Source organism: Oryctolagus cuniculus, chromosome 5, assembly GCF_964237555.1.
Source record: "Oryctolagus cuniculus chromosome 5, mOryCun1.1, whole genome shotgun sequence".
In the NCBI taxonomy this organism is placed as follows: Eukaryota; Metazoa; Chordata; class Mammalia; order Lagomorpha; family Leporidae; genus Oryctolagus; species Oryctolagus cuniculus.
In genome coordinates this window covers 81,939,482-81,954,279 of record NC_091436.1, presented here as the reverse complement: position 1 = coordinate 81,954,279, position 14,798 = coordinate 81,939,482, and the positions used below count along the sequence as shown (strand labels likewise).

Below are 14,798 nucleotides of genomic sequence, written 5' to 3'. Positions count from 1 at the left end.
TCCCTAGGGGACCATGCAGTGTCCCAGCTGTGTCCTGGTGCTGTCGTGTGGAAGGTTAAGCCTCCTTTTGCAGTGCTGGCGTCCCTCATGGGCACCAGTTCGATGCCCAGCTGCTCCACTTCTGATCCAGCTCCCTGCCAATGTGCCTGGGAAGGCAGTGGAGGATGGCCCAAGTGCATGGGCGCCTGCACCCATGTGGGAGACCCAGAGGAAGCTCCTGGCTCTGGGCTTCAGCCTGGCCCAGTCCTGGTCATTGTAGCCATCTGGGGACTGAACCAGTAGATGGAAGATCTCTCTCTCTTTTTTTTCTCTCTCTATCTCTACCTTTCAAATAAATAAATGAATCATTAAAAAAAAAAACTACTATAGAATTTAGGTTGGAGGTGAGTGATTTGGGGAAAGCCCTAATGAAGGAGGGGTTTATTCTAGGCTATTCTAAACTGGCTGCTTTGGGCAGCAGTGGCAATTCTATTGGAGGACAGCAGAACAGAATGAGGGTAAAGCTTACAATTGGTTAAGGAGTAGTCAGTCATTTTAGCTGGGAGAGGGCAATGGTTGGTGTTTTAAAGGAGGCATAGTGACCATGTTTTCTTCTGTGTTTAGACAACATTATAAAATGGTCTTTTTCTGTTTCATTTTAATGTGATCTTAGGAAAAAAAATCCTTGTCTAATATAGGTGTTCTGGGAGACTGTTTATGTCCAGCAGGACAATAAGATAGCCTAGCTATGACAGGCCAGAGTCTGACAATACTGAGGCCTCAGTGCCAGTTCAGTTTGTGGATGTCAGATGCTGCTTTTTTCCTTCTTAAAAGCCTCTAGGGGGCCGGTGCCATGGCTCACTAGGTTAATTCTCCACCTGCACCGCCGGCATCCCAAATGGGCACCGGGTTCTAGTCCCGGCTGCTCCTCTTCCAGTCCAGCTCTCTGCTGTGGCCCAGGAGGGCAGTGGAGGATGGCCCAAGTGCTTGGGTGCCTGCACCCACATAGGAGACCAGGAAGAAGCACCTAGCTCCTGGCTTTGGAGTGGTGTAGCTCTGGCCATAGTAGCCATTTGGGGGGTGAAACAACGGAAGGAAGACCTTTCTCTCTATCTCTTTCTCACTAACTCTTATCTGTCAAAAAAAAAAAAAAAAAAAAGCCTCTAGGACGTTAAGTCCATTTTAAGTGCTTAATAAATTTCCTGAATAAAAAGCCATATTTAGAACTGAGTTACAGGACATTGAGGATACACTTGTTCACATGTATTCTTCCATCATTACTTTTAATTATGAAGCTTGCTTTATTCACTCTTCCTCTCAATGGAAATGGCAGTATAAAAACAACTGATTTTAGTTTATAGATGGAAATTAAGAGATTTTATTGAGATTATATCTCAAATCATGAAACATACTCTGGTCAGTTGAGATGTAAAGTTAAGCTCTCTCTCTGCTGCTGATGATTGCACTGGACCATGTATTTTCTTTCTTTTTTTTTTTTATTTTTTGACAGGCAGAGTGGACAGTGAGAGAGAGACAGAGAGAAAGGTCTTCCTTTGCCGTTGGTTCACCAATGGCCACTGCGGCCGGTGCACTGCGGCCGGTGCGCTGCGGCCGGCGCACCGCGCTGATCCGATGGCAAGAGCCAGGTACTTATCCTGGTCTCCCATGGGGTGCAGGGCCCAAGGACTTGGGCCATCCTCCACTGCACTCCCTGGCCACAGCAGAGAGCTGGCCTGGAAGAGGGGCAACTGGGACAGAATCTGGCGCCCTGACCGGGACTAGAACCCAGTGTGCCAGCGCCACAGGGCGGAGGATTAGCCTAGTAAGCCGCGGTGCTGGCCTTTTTTTTCTCTTCATGCTCTGTATCACCTTCCATGGTTGAGGGGCCAGCGCTGTGGCATAGCAGGTAAAGCTGCCACCTGCAATGCTGTTATCCCATATGGGTGCCAGTTTGTGTCCTGGTTGCTCTACTTTTGATCCAGCTCTCTAATGTGCCTGGGAAAGCAGCACAAAATGGCTCAAGTTCTTGGGTCCCTGCACCTGCGTGGGAGATCTGGAAGAAGCTCCAGATCGGCCCAGATCTGGCTGTTGTGGCCATTTGGGGAGTGAACCAGCGGATGGAAGACCTCGCTCTCTCTGCCTCTGTCTCTCTGTAACTGCCTTTCACATAAATAAATAAATCTCAAAAAAACCAAACCAAACCAAACCAAACAAGCAAAAGAACAACAACAAAAAACCCTTCCATGGTTGGGAAAAAAATCAAACCCAAGTAAGACATAACAAAAAAACTCTGAGCATCTGTTTCATCACTGTTTAACCAGACTTGAGAGAGAACTACGCCTTCCATTTTTAGAAATGCATGTGGTGAACACCTTTCTTTCTCAAATCATGAATACCTTCCAGAGTAATTGAAAAGATTTGATTTAGGATGGAGAGTATGGATGCATTCATCTGGTCTGTGTGGAATTCAGCCCACTCTTCCATATGCACGGCCTGGATTCAGTCTCTTCCTTGCATGGTTCCTCGTGCTCACACATTGCAGGGAAGAGGGAGAGTGAAGAGAAGAAGGTGTCAGTCCTCAAACCCTTTCTAAATGACAACTCTGGTGTGTTGCAAAGATAGACATGCTAATACCTGCTGTGCAGGCCCCTTAGTGCTGCACGGAATTCCTGGCTACATTGTCTCTGCCTTGAAAGTCTTTGGCAAGAACTTTGTTCTGTTCCTTTCTCTGTAGTGTGGCAAATTCATGGAATTGGGACAAGTGACTGGGACTGTGATGTTTTAAGGAATCCTGTGGCCTGGCATGAAGTTGAAATTGATGACAATAGTGTCACGGGTAAGTAACTTAAATGTGGGGTGCCCAGTGAAGGGAAATCCAGCAAACAGACCTCCAGACAGAACAGCCACAATGGGATCCAGGATTTTTCAGTCTTAGCTGCTTTCAGGGTCCCGAACTAAATGACTTGAAAAAACTGGATCTGAAGCAGAAGTGGAACCCCGACAAAGCCAGATACTGGTTGAATTTCCTAACTATGAGAGCTCTTTCTCTGTTGGCAATGTCAAAGTTGATGGCCTCTATGCTGTTGTGTGTCTTTGGCCTGTCTGCATCTCTTCGGCTGACTGAAGCAGCCCCTCGTACAATGAGAAATCAGCTGTCTCAGCTGTCTGCAATCTGGAAAGAGGGTCTTCAGCAGAACCTGACTGTGCTGGTGTCCTGATCTCAAGACTTCCAGCCTCCAGAACTGAGCTGGGAACTTGATCCAGGTCTCCCACGTAGGTGGCAGGAATCTAATTACTTAAGCTACCACGATTCCCTCTCAGGGCCTGCATTATCAAGAAGCTGGAATCAAGAGCCAGGACTGGGAATCAAACCCAGATGATGCCTTCTGCAAGGAGGCCCTCAAGAGAGGTTTGATATGGAGGTCTTCAGTTGTATTGTGAGTGCTGTCCTGCCAGGTGGATTAGCTTTACTTTTTTTTTTCTTCCCAAGATTTATTCATTTGTTTGAGAGGTAGAGAGAGAGAGAGAGAGAGGGAGAGAGAGAGAGAGGGAGGGAGGGAAGGAAGGAGGGGGAGGTGGGGAGGGAGGAAGGGAGGGAGGTCTTTCATCCACTGGTTCACTCCTCAGATGACCACAATGGCCAGAGCTGGGCTAATCTGAAGCCAGGAGTCAGGAGCTTCTTCCAGGTCACCTACATGGATGCAGGGGCCCAAACAGTTGCACCATCTTCTACTGCTTACCCAGGTCAAAGTAGAGAGCTGCATTGGAAGATGAACAGCTAGGACACGAACAGGCGCCCCATATGGGATGCAGGTGCAGCAGGTGGAGGCTTAGCCTGCTACGCCCCAGCACTGGCCCCAAGGATTAGCTTTATCCTTGAGGAAACCCTAAAGAACACATGGGCCAGGAGTATCATTCCTTTGAGAATAATTATGAAGAGTCCTGGGAAATCAGCATGCTGCTTTAAAAGATCATCAGAAGCTTTTACCCCAGTTTTGGGCCTTTCAGGAAGTTGGTGGAAAGCATGAATAACCAACACACTGTCATTCTGATTAGGCCATCCTTCCAATACAGGAAGGCTGTATCACTTCAAAGTCCTGAGCCTTGTCATCCTGCCTACAGGTTTTCCTAAGATTAGTAGATCCATGCTGGGGATAGTCAAGAGTCACTCCTAATTTGGCTTTCCTTGACAACATTCCAGGGTATCTCACTTCCCTCATCCATATTGTTTTTTGGGAGGCAGAGAGAGAGAGAGAGAGAGAGAAAGGTAGGTTAGAGACAGAAAGGGAGAGAGATCTCCCATCCACTGATTCACTCCTCAAATGGCTGCAATCGCTGGGGCTGGGCTGGGCTGAAGCTACAAAGTGGAACTCCATCTGGGTCTCTTACGTGAGTGGCAAGGGCCCAAGTGCTCGGGACATGTTTGGGTGCTCTCCCAAGTACATTGGCAGGGAGCTGGATTGGAAGCAGGGAAGCCAGGTTACATGTGGGATGCTGGCATTGAAGGCGGCATCTTAACTCTGCTCCACAATGCCAGCCCTTTCCCCATTCATTTGTCACCTCCACCTTAAGCTACCAACCTTACACTCTCACAGCTCCTTTCTTTATTCATATAAAAATCATCTGAAAATGTGTAAGACTACTGATTTTGTAACCATGATATATGATAATGATTGTGGTTCTAGCAGCAATTAAATTTGTTTCCCAATAAATCTAAAAACAATTTTTTAAAGTGTCATTTAACATAAACATTTCAAGGGGCAATGTTTTCACAATACACCTGGATTATTTTTTGCCATTCTCATCCCCAACTGGACATTAGGTATTTTAAGGTTATAATGCCTTAATAAGTGGATCAATTTTATAGACGGGCTGGGGCTGGTACTGTGGCACAGTGGGTTAAGCTGCAGTAAGCAATGTTGGCATCCCATGTGAGTGACAGTTCAAGTTCTGGCTGCTCCACTTCCCCATCCAGCTCCTTGCTACTATGGCTGGGAAAGCACTGGAGGATGGCCCAAGTGGTTAGGCCCCTGCACCCATGTGGGAGACTGGACTGGAGTTCCAGCCTGGCTGAGCTCTAGCTGGTGTGGCCATTTGGGAAGTGAATCAGCAGATAGAAAATCTCTCTGTCTCTGTTAACTCTGCCTTTCAAATTAAAAAAAAAAAAAAAAAAAAAGGAAAATTGGCTCTTCAATGGTTACATTTCAACTGTTTTAGAACACGTTTTACTGTCATATCAAACTCTGTCACCCCAACCTTTTGCAGTAGTCTAGGAAAAATCATACTAACAATCGTCCCATAACCACAGCCTATCTCAGATCCTGTGTTTAACTATTTGAAAGTACTGGCAATGAAAGGAATAATAATCCTAGTTCCAAGTTAAACAGAACTTGTGAGGAAATAAGGAAGGCTTGATAGGGGAAGATCAGTCCTGAATTATAGCAATGCCTTTCTAGAGTCTAGAGAAAAGCGCTCGCACTGGCAGCTGCACCTGACATGTCTTAAGGGGAGCTTCTCATTCCTAGTCAAAGGGAGAACACTTGGCTAGCGGTTCTCATAGCTGGAATGTCAATGGCAATAGTAAACAGAGTTTAGAGGGCTGAGCTCATTAAGCCTCTAAGGAATCAAAGCAAATACCAGATGTCAAACAGTTACTAAATGGGTTTACTAAAACCTTTAAGTATTTGAGGGAGAGAAAATAGGAAACTGGAGGCAAATGTTCTGGGGCCTCACAAAAACTTCTATTAAACAAGGGAAATCAAAATTTAGATTCATTAATATCACAAAATACATAACAAATTACATATTTTATGTATGTGTGCATAGCTTAGAGTTATGAAACAGAAATATTTCCAGATACACATAAAGATGAAAGATATTTGTCACTTTTATCAAGTGATTGTTGCTAGTTAAGTTGGTGGCTATAAAGCACTTTGAAATTTTTATTAATAACTACAAGGAGTCCTCAAAACTTACTCTATAAAGTTAAATGAAACACCTTTCTAGGATGAAAAGTACTAACATAGATTATGATAATTAAATCAAATAACATAATGTTAAAACTTAACATGAATATGGACATGATACAATTTTATTATTTCAAAAGCATGCTGAAAATGACAACACTATACCTAATAATGAGTCCTAATTCATTTTACAGAATATGATCTAAGTTACCTAAATTGCATATTAATCTCAGAACAAACACAACACAATGACTAGACTACTTTTAAATACCTGGTTGGTTAAAACTATGTATTAGTCAGTAATGGCTTACAGAATACTATATTCTGTATCATCTATAAAAAACAGTAATAAAGAGACCAGGGAGTTTAGAAGAGCATTAGAAATATCAAGAATAAAACCTTAGCAACTGGGGTAAAAGCCATTCTAGCGTTTATTTACCTACCTAGTAAGTATTTCCTTAAGGATACTTCATAAAAATGTAAATCTAGCAGGTATGCTCAAATTAAAAGATGAAAGAAGGTCGATAGGTATGCCAACTCTGTATGTGACAGAGGGGTGGGGAAGTATTTACCCCACTAGTAAAAAGCAAACAATAATATTGATTCCCTTTAGAGGATAATGATAATGACAAATAGTTTAATTACAAAGTTGAATATTTACTTATTAAGATACACATAAAAATCATATAACATATATACAGCACTGCTAAACAATTTCTTTCCCATGCAACTTAAATTGCCTTCAGAAATTAGCTTTCAAATTAAATTAATAATAACATTTATGCTATTTTTCCCTAAGTATTTAAGTTTTGTGCCAATGAATTTCTGTATCAAAACTTTAGGTCAAATTATAAATCTGATTTTGCAGAATACATTAAAGCAAATTCTCAATTTCTGTTTATCATAATTCTTCAAAGACAGGAAACTGAATGTTAAGTCTTACCTGACCAGGTTCTGTTCCAGTAACAGTCAAGTCTTGAATGGATCTACGTCTTGGCTGTCCGTTGCCTTTTGAGAAATAAAAAAAGCAAAGCATTGAAATCTATTGAAACAGATAGTAAAGGTTTGGTAATTGCTACAGAAGGAAGTTGGAAATTGTTGTTCCTTGGATCTATACAAAATGTTTGTGAGAAAAAGAACAAGTAAGATTGTTGAGAGAGAGACAGAGAGAGAAAGGAAGGAAGTAAGGAAAGGAAGAGAAACAGCTGCAATGTTTTAACTCAAAAGTTGCTGGTCTACGATGGAGTATGTCCTAATACAATAACCACTCCTACCACATGAATAGCTGCTGAACTCTCTTCTACCATCTTCTGTCATGTGTTTAAATAGATGAATGCTTGGGGGCTGGGGCTGATGACGGCATCTATTTCAGGAGCCTTACGTTAGTTTTTACAGCAAGACAGCTAGCTGGTTGTAAGACACAACTGACTTCAACTGGCAGCAGCACCTTTTTCAAGACATAAAAGGATGCTTAGGCTTAAACTCATTACACCAAGTCACACTTACTTAACCCCAATAGCCTTTACAGAACCTACTAATTTATCATTTGTGAATAACAACTCCTTAATTTCCTCCTGGAAAGACTCTCATTCTCTCAATTATAGCCTGTTGAAATGGGCTATTGTGTTAGCCCTGCTTTAGGGACTTTTATGCTAATAATAACTCAATAAAAAGTCATTTATGAAAGAATGCTACAAATGTAAGTCTTCAATAAAATGGAATGACTTAAGCAGTAGCTTCATTCAGCACATTTATTTGGGAGTAGGGTTGTTTATATAGTGTCTTCTAAGATGAGAGATCAGCTGTCTAAAGGAAACGCCAAAATACTCCGAGTAACAGCTGATACAATACTCAAAATTCTTTTAGCTTACTGTTAGCTATATTATGTAATTTCTCAACTAGTTGGCAGCACTGAGAACATGCACTAGTTGTGGCCCAATTAGCTGACAGAATAATTCTTAAAATTTTAGATTTCCATAATCCTCAACATGTGTGTGCCCACACACACACACATATATAATCTTATTTTAAACCAATCAGCAATGTAATTTAAAATGATAATCCATGTGACTCCAATATTATTGTGCAATCAACTAAAAGGGCTTAAGAGAATAATAATTTTTAATGCATCGTAAGTGTAGTAAACAAAAAAATTTACAATCACACACTTAAGTCTAGGTTATCATCCCTTTTTTCCATTATAGGCTATCTTTTAGATTCTTTGCATAATCTGAATTCACATTTTTTTATTTTATTTGACAGGTAGAGTTATAGACAGTGAGAGAGACAGAGAGAAAGGTCTTCCTTCCGTTGTTTCACTCTCCAAATGGCCGCTATGGATGGCGCTGCACCAATCTGAAGCCAGGAGCCAGGTGCTTCCTCCTGGTCTCCCATGAGGGTACAGGCACCCAAGCACTTGGGCCATCCTCCACTGCCCTCCCGGGCTACAGCAGAGAGCTGGACTGGAAGAGGAGCAGTCGGGACTAGAACCCGGCACCCATATGGGATGCCGGCAGTGCAGGTGGAGGATTAACCTAGTGAGCCACAGTGCTGGCTCCCCTGAATTCACATTTTCTACAATTTCATTTTATTCCAAAAACTTAAAAGACTAAGTAACATTAAAGACTAAAAGAACAAACTGCACACTTACTGAATCAAACACACCACAATGCTTTTGTGAACACTTTTTAACTACAGTTTCCCAAGGACAAAAAGGACCCCCCAATCACCATGACTAATGAGTAATTTTAGGGACATTTCATTCAACACACTCATTCTAAAATTAGCATAGATGAGATGGGCTTGTAAAAGTGTCTGGAATTCTCTTTTCAGATTAGCAACATCTGTGAACCTGAGGAACCACCCTGCACAAGTGTCTATAAACCATTACATCATCATTGCAATAACAACAAAAATGAACTCAAGACGAGGTAGAGGGTAGGAGAAAAGGGAAGTAAAAACTTTTAAGGAAACAGGGTGAAAAAGAGCTGACAGCGAATGCCACAAAATGAGACATCTCCAAGCATGAGTCAAAGCAAGCAATATTAGGCAATGCATTTTAATTGGCACAACCATGGCAGAAACCATCTGGCAGACAGTTCAGACAAGGCCAAAAAAAGACTGCAATCAACGAATACTTGTTGCTCCAATATTAAGTTTAGAATCATGATTTAGATACATGAATGTAAAAAAATCAATCTCCTATTACTGCAAATGAAAATGACTGGGTGTGTTCTCGGTAAATTTGGATTGTGAATTTTGCGCAACTGAATTCTAATTTAGAATCTTATTTTACATTTTTTATGGTCTTTTGGAATGTGCATACCTATATTACACATGGCAAACAAAAAAAGTAGAAACAAGAGCAACAGGATGTAAACAAGTAACTGATGAAGAAATGTGAAACCTGCTTACGATGCCCTGAATATTTCTCTAATAAATTCTGGAACTTTCATGACTTGTGATAGAAAACAAATGACATGTTTTAGAATGATTCTCCTAAGTGAAAGCAATAAAAGGAATTAATCAGAGGACCAGCCTAGTCTACATCTCCTACACTTATTTAAGAAAAAAAAATAGAAAGAGGGTTAAGAATAGCAGCATATAAGTCATTATGGTTCTTTTTACAGTAATGTCTCAAAGACAGAATAAATCTCTTCAAAAAAGCTGCACACACAACTGATTTTCTGAGCTAGTATCTGAAAGTTATCACAGAATTCAGAAATTGCTGGCTCAGGTCCCCCAGCTATTTTTTTTTTTCTATTGGATTAAATAAGTTCATAGCTTTTTTATCCCCAAATTTCTGAACACTCTCTTCATTTAAAAATCAAAACTGTATTTTTGTCCTATCTCAACCAAAATGCTCACAATTCTGAGATTCTTAAATTTTTAATGTTGAAATTGTGGGACACTGTTCTCTTATGTAAAATATGATTTAAAATGTATATAGCACTATACACTGTGGCATTAAATTACTGCTTCATGGTAAAATTAATTTGTAATTTAAAAATATGTGCTCTTACTTAAGCTGCCACAAATTTCATACTCCTTCACTAATGTAAACAAATTCTGGCTTTTTCTTTAGAAAGGCCATACAAGTGGGGTTTTTGTTCCCCCATCAAAGGAAAGCAAGTATTACTTTTCTTTCTAATAAGCCATCTTTATTAGGTTAGAACTTGACTTCTTATTTTACAAAGTATGCTTGGTAGATAACAATATAGTAGACAGCCTCTTAAATGTTCATTTGTAAAGTTAATTTCCCTATTTAATTAACTATAAATATGGAATTTTATTGAAACTGAAGTGTTTATACATGACAGAAACAGGCAAAAAATATCTTATTATACCTTCCTTTGGGCCTCAGTATCCCTAGTATAAGGTTTATAATTGTCTGCAATATTATCTGTGCAAGGTAGGAACATAACATAATACAAAAAAGCATTTTCATGTGATGCTTATCTACAGAATGGATGAGAAAAGTTTCAAGTGCTTAAAATGCAATCAGCCGGCGCTGTGGCTCACTAGGCTAATCCTCCGCCTTGCGGCGCCGGCACACCAGGTTCTAGTCCCGGTCGGGGCGCCGGATTCTGTCCCGGTTGCCCCTCTTCCAGGCCAGCTCTCTGCTGTGGCCAGAGGGTGCAGTGGAGGATGGCCCACGTACTTGGGCCCTGCACCCCATGGGAGACCAGGAGAAGCACCTGGCTCCAGCCATTGGATCAGCGCGGTGCGCTGGCCACAGCGCACCGGCTGTGGTGGCCATTGGAGGGTGAACCAACGGCAAAGGAAGACCTTTCTCTCTCTCACTGTCCACTCTGCCTGTCAAAAAATTAAAAAAAAAAAAAAAAAAATCAAGGGGCAGATGTTTGGCTTAATGGTTAACAAGCCAGTCCTAAAGCAAAATGACTAGGCTCTGGTTCCCAATTCCAGCTTCCTGCTAATGCAGACCCTGACAGGTAGAGTCCACGTGGAGACTTGGATTGCATTCTTGGCTCCCAGCTTTGGCCTAGCCTGGCCCAGTGTTGGCTATTGTGGGCATCTTGGAGTGAAACAGCAAATGGGAACTCTCCCTCTATTTGTCTGTGTACATGTCTCTGTCTCTACCTATCAGACCAGGAGTGGGAGGGGGGAAAAAATTCAGCAGCATAATGTAGTCTGAACAAAGAAATTCAGAATTGTCAACTGTAATACAGTTACATTAATAAAAATTGTTTAAGTACAAATAGTCTACATTTTCCAACTTAGCTAATTAGCAAGATGTACTTAGAAAATGTACTATTGGAAAACACATTTTGGGAATTCCTATCATTTTATAATAGCAATCTCACTGGTACACATGAAGTACAGCAAATTTTATATTAGAGTGGGAGGAAGCAGAGAAGATGAATGTTTCAATTAAACCTTTTACAGGTGTTTCACATATATATGTATATATATATGCACAAGTTTTTTTTCCAGTGGATTTCAAACTGCATTATAATCCTAGCTGATTTCCCTTAAGTGCTCTAACTATTCACATAAGGATCTCAGGGCACCACTGCTGATCTTCCTTGATTATTGATCCTAGAAACAAAACAAAATTTGCTTTGTTAACTATTTACTCTCTGCTTTTGACTGAAAAAGTCTGCTCCTCTTTTTTTGTAACTTTTAAGCAATTTACCTGTTCATTTTTAACATCTGGATTTTTAAAAGAATGCAAAATTCAGGTGTTCTTCTAGTACCAGATGTACTGCCATTATTAGAGTGTATTATAGATTTTCACAATCATAATCCCCATTTCATTTGGGTATTTGAGATGAAGGTACAGGAAGAAACAGATTCGTGGAAGCTTGGAGAGTAACAAAAACAAAATATGGGGGAAAATAAAGAAAGGAAAATAAAGATCTGTGTTTTTACTGCTCTTAATAAATACTGGAAGAAAAACTACTAGAAAAACTTAAAGCAATCTAATAATCTGTCATTCAGTCCCCTTTCTTCAAATGACAAGACAACAAATCATAATTCACTGGCTGAAAAGGAGAAAGGATTATGCTTTTTTTTAAAGGATTTTTATTAAATATATTTATTTATTTGAAGTCATAGTTACAGGAAGAGAGGGAGAGATGGGTGAGGAGGAGGGAGAGAGAGAGAGAGAGAGAGGGAAAAGACAAAGTTATCTTCATCTGCTGGTTCACTCGCTAGAAGGCCACAAGGGCTAGGTCTGAGCTAAGCTGAAGCTAGGAGGCAGAGGCTTCATCGGGCTCTCCCACATGGATAGTAGGGGACCAAACACTTGGACCACCCTCCCCTGCTTTTCCAAGGCCACCAGCAGGAAGCTGCATGGGAAGTGGAGCTGCTCGTCATGAATTGGGATGCCAGCATTGCAGGTGGTGGCTTAATTGGCTATGCCATGATGTTGGCTCCAGGATTATGCTTTTAAATTCAAGTATTAACAGAAAACACTTAAAAAACTGGATTTTCTTTTTCTAAAGCCTATTCCAATGTATCAGCTAAATATGTTGGTAAAACGCCCTTAATTGTGTGTCCTGCCTTGTAATAATGGACCAGGATAATCTCCAGCTCACTCTTTTTTTTAATTTTTTGACAGGCAGAGTGGACAGTGAGAGAGAGAGAGAGACAGAGAGAAAGGTCTTCCTTTGCCGTTGGTTCACCCTCCAATGGCCACCGTGGCCGGCGTGCTGTGGCCGGCGCACTGCGCTGATCCGATGGCTGGAGCCAGGTACTTATCCTGGTCTCCCATGGGGTGCAGGGCCCAAGTACTTGGGCCATCCTCCACTGCACTCCCGGGCCACAGCAGAGAGCTGGCCTGGAAGAGGGGCAACCGGGACAGAATCCGGCGCCCCGACTGGGACTAGAACCCAGTGTGCCGGCGCCGCAAGGCAGAGGATTAGCCTAGTGAGCCACGGCACTGGCTCTAGCTCACTCTTAATGAGCAGGTAGGACAGTTCAAGTAGGGAAATATTAGGAGACAGTAGAGGAAGGGAAAGTTACCATATCAAAGTTGGCTGACACTTATTCAAAGAGAGAAATAATGTGGACAAAGTTTAAGAAGTTGTGCAATCTGCTCCATGGGAGCACTGAGGCATTAGAAGTCAATTTCTACATGTCCAGGGAGACTATTACATTGACAAATACTGCTGTGAGTCAGCCAGTGGCTGGAGCTGGGTATAAGCCCAGGTACTCCAATGAAGGATGTGGGTGTCTTACCAGCTGACATCTTAATTGCTAGGCTACACACTCTCCCCTTAATATCTTTATTAGAACAGCATTAAGGTTTCCTAAATCCATAAGAAACCAATGTCATGGTCTCCCCAAGTGAACAACTCAGATAAAGGAAGAATTACCCTATCTGGGAAATTTATTATCTTTTCTAACTTAAACAAAAGAACAGAAAGTAGATGTGATTTGGAGTCAGAAGATCTGGGCTGGGGTCCTGGATATGTGACTCTGGGAAAACCACTCATAGCATTAGAGTTAAGTTCTTCATCTGTAAAGTGACCATAACTTGTTCTGATAACCTTCTGATAACAAGGCTGTCATAAAGATCAATTAAGATGAGGGACCTTTGTGTCAGTGGTGCTGACATTTTGAGTTGGATACTTTTTTGTTGTGGGAGACAGTCTGTTACACTACAGGCTATTTAGTAGCATCCTTGGCCTCTGCCCTCTATATACCAGTAGCACTTGCCAGCTATAAATTATTCTTTCCTTTCTTCTCCTTCCTCTATTATCTTGTAAGAGGGGTGTTTAAAAAGTTCATGGGAAATCAAATTAAAAGTCTATGTTGCTTCCAAAAAAAACAAATGAAATTCATTTAATACTATATTCACTGGCTATATTGCCACATATTTATTCCTAATGCTTACTTATAAGATCTGCATTAAGACTGTGGCCATTCATCTAAATTTTCCTGATTCCTTGAAATATTTAAGGTAATCTCAGTTCATCAGTAAGTTTATATACTACCACTTCTTTAGAGTGTTAGCTCCTTAGTAAGTTTCTCCCCAGGGAGAAAACGATGGCAAGTATTTGCGGCCCAGATTTATAAGTAAAAATTACTCCATGAGAAATGTGTCAGTTCTATTATTTGAACAGCAATAGATAAAATGCCCTAGGAATTGCACAATTTATATATATTTTTTGGGACTTAGCCATAGGAGATGTCCAATAATGATTCATTTATTTATATAATAAACATATTTATTAAATGCTAAAATGTGAATCATTGCACTAACTACTGTTGATACAATAAAAAATAATCAACAAAGACACAGTCTCCACCAATACAGAGTTTTCAGTTTAGCAGGGGACAAAGAACTATTACCTATTCAACACAATTACAGGCAAAATTCAGAGTGTTGAAGAATTCATCCAAATCACATGCATGAATGTGTGTGGAAAGTACTATATATTTCCTTATCAAAAATTTGGGGACAGAGGTAGAAAGAAATCTATAGCAGAGGGATATATAAATTATTTTGATAACAGATTAATCAATATTGAAGCTCAAATATGCCATTCAGATTTCTAATAAAATGGTATTTTATATTCATCTATGATATAAAAGTAGTTTATCAATGTAAGACACTGAGTACCATGTATGAGTCAGATATAAAAACATTTAATTTGTGAGATTTTCCTAGTAATACACGAAACCAGAATTGACCATATATGTTACACTATTCTTTGGCAAGATACCCTGCAAAACAGCACATTTCATTTACATTTACTTTGTATTCTGTTCTTTAGGTTGAGATAAAACTGTACAGAGCAACTCTTTTCAACTTCATATTCACTTGCCACCAACTGAAAGAGGCTGGGATACAAAGTCTAGAGGAAGCCCCAAAAGTAATAAGTT

General features: G+C 40.6%; 1 protein-coding gene across 5 annotated transcripts in view; it reads right to left on the bottom strand.

Annotated features, from left to right (window-relative positions):
• The window catches only part of MAP3K7 (mitogen-activated protein kinase kinase kinase 7), an 80,145-nt gene that overhangs the window by 21,266 nt on the left and 44,081 nt on the right, over window positions 1-14,798 (bottom strand). For all 5 annotated transcript variants that reach the window (XR_517954.4, XR_011388616.1, XR_011388615.1 and 2 more), the window contains one exon: window positions 6,889-6,953. Coding sequence is in view for 2 of the 5 variants with exons in the window: in XM_002714584.5 (XP_002714630.2) it covers window positions 6,889-6,953 (65 nt within the window). In the remaining 3 variants the exon portion in view is untranslated. The remainder of the gene's footprint in view (window positions 1-6,888; window positions 6,954-14,798) is intronic.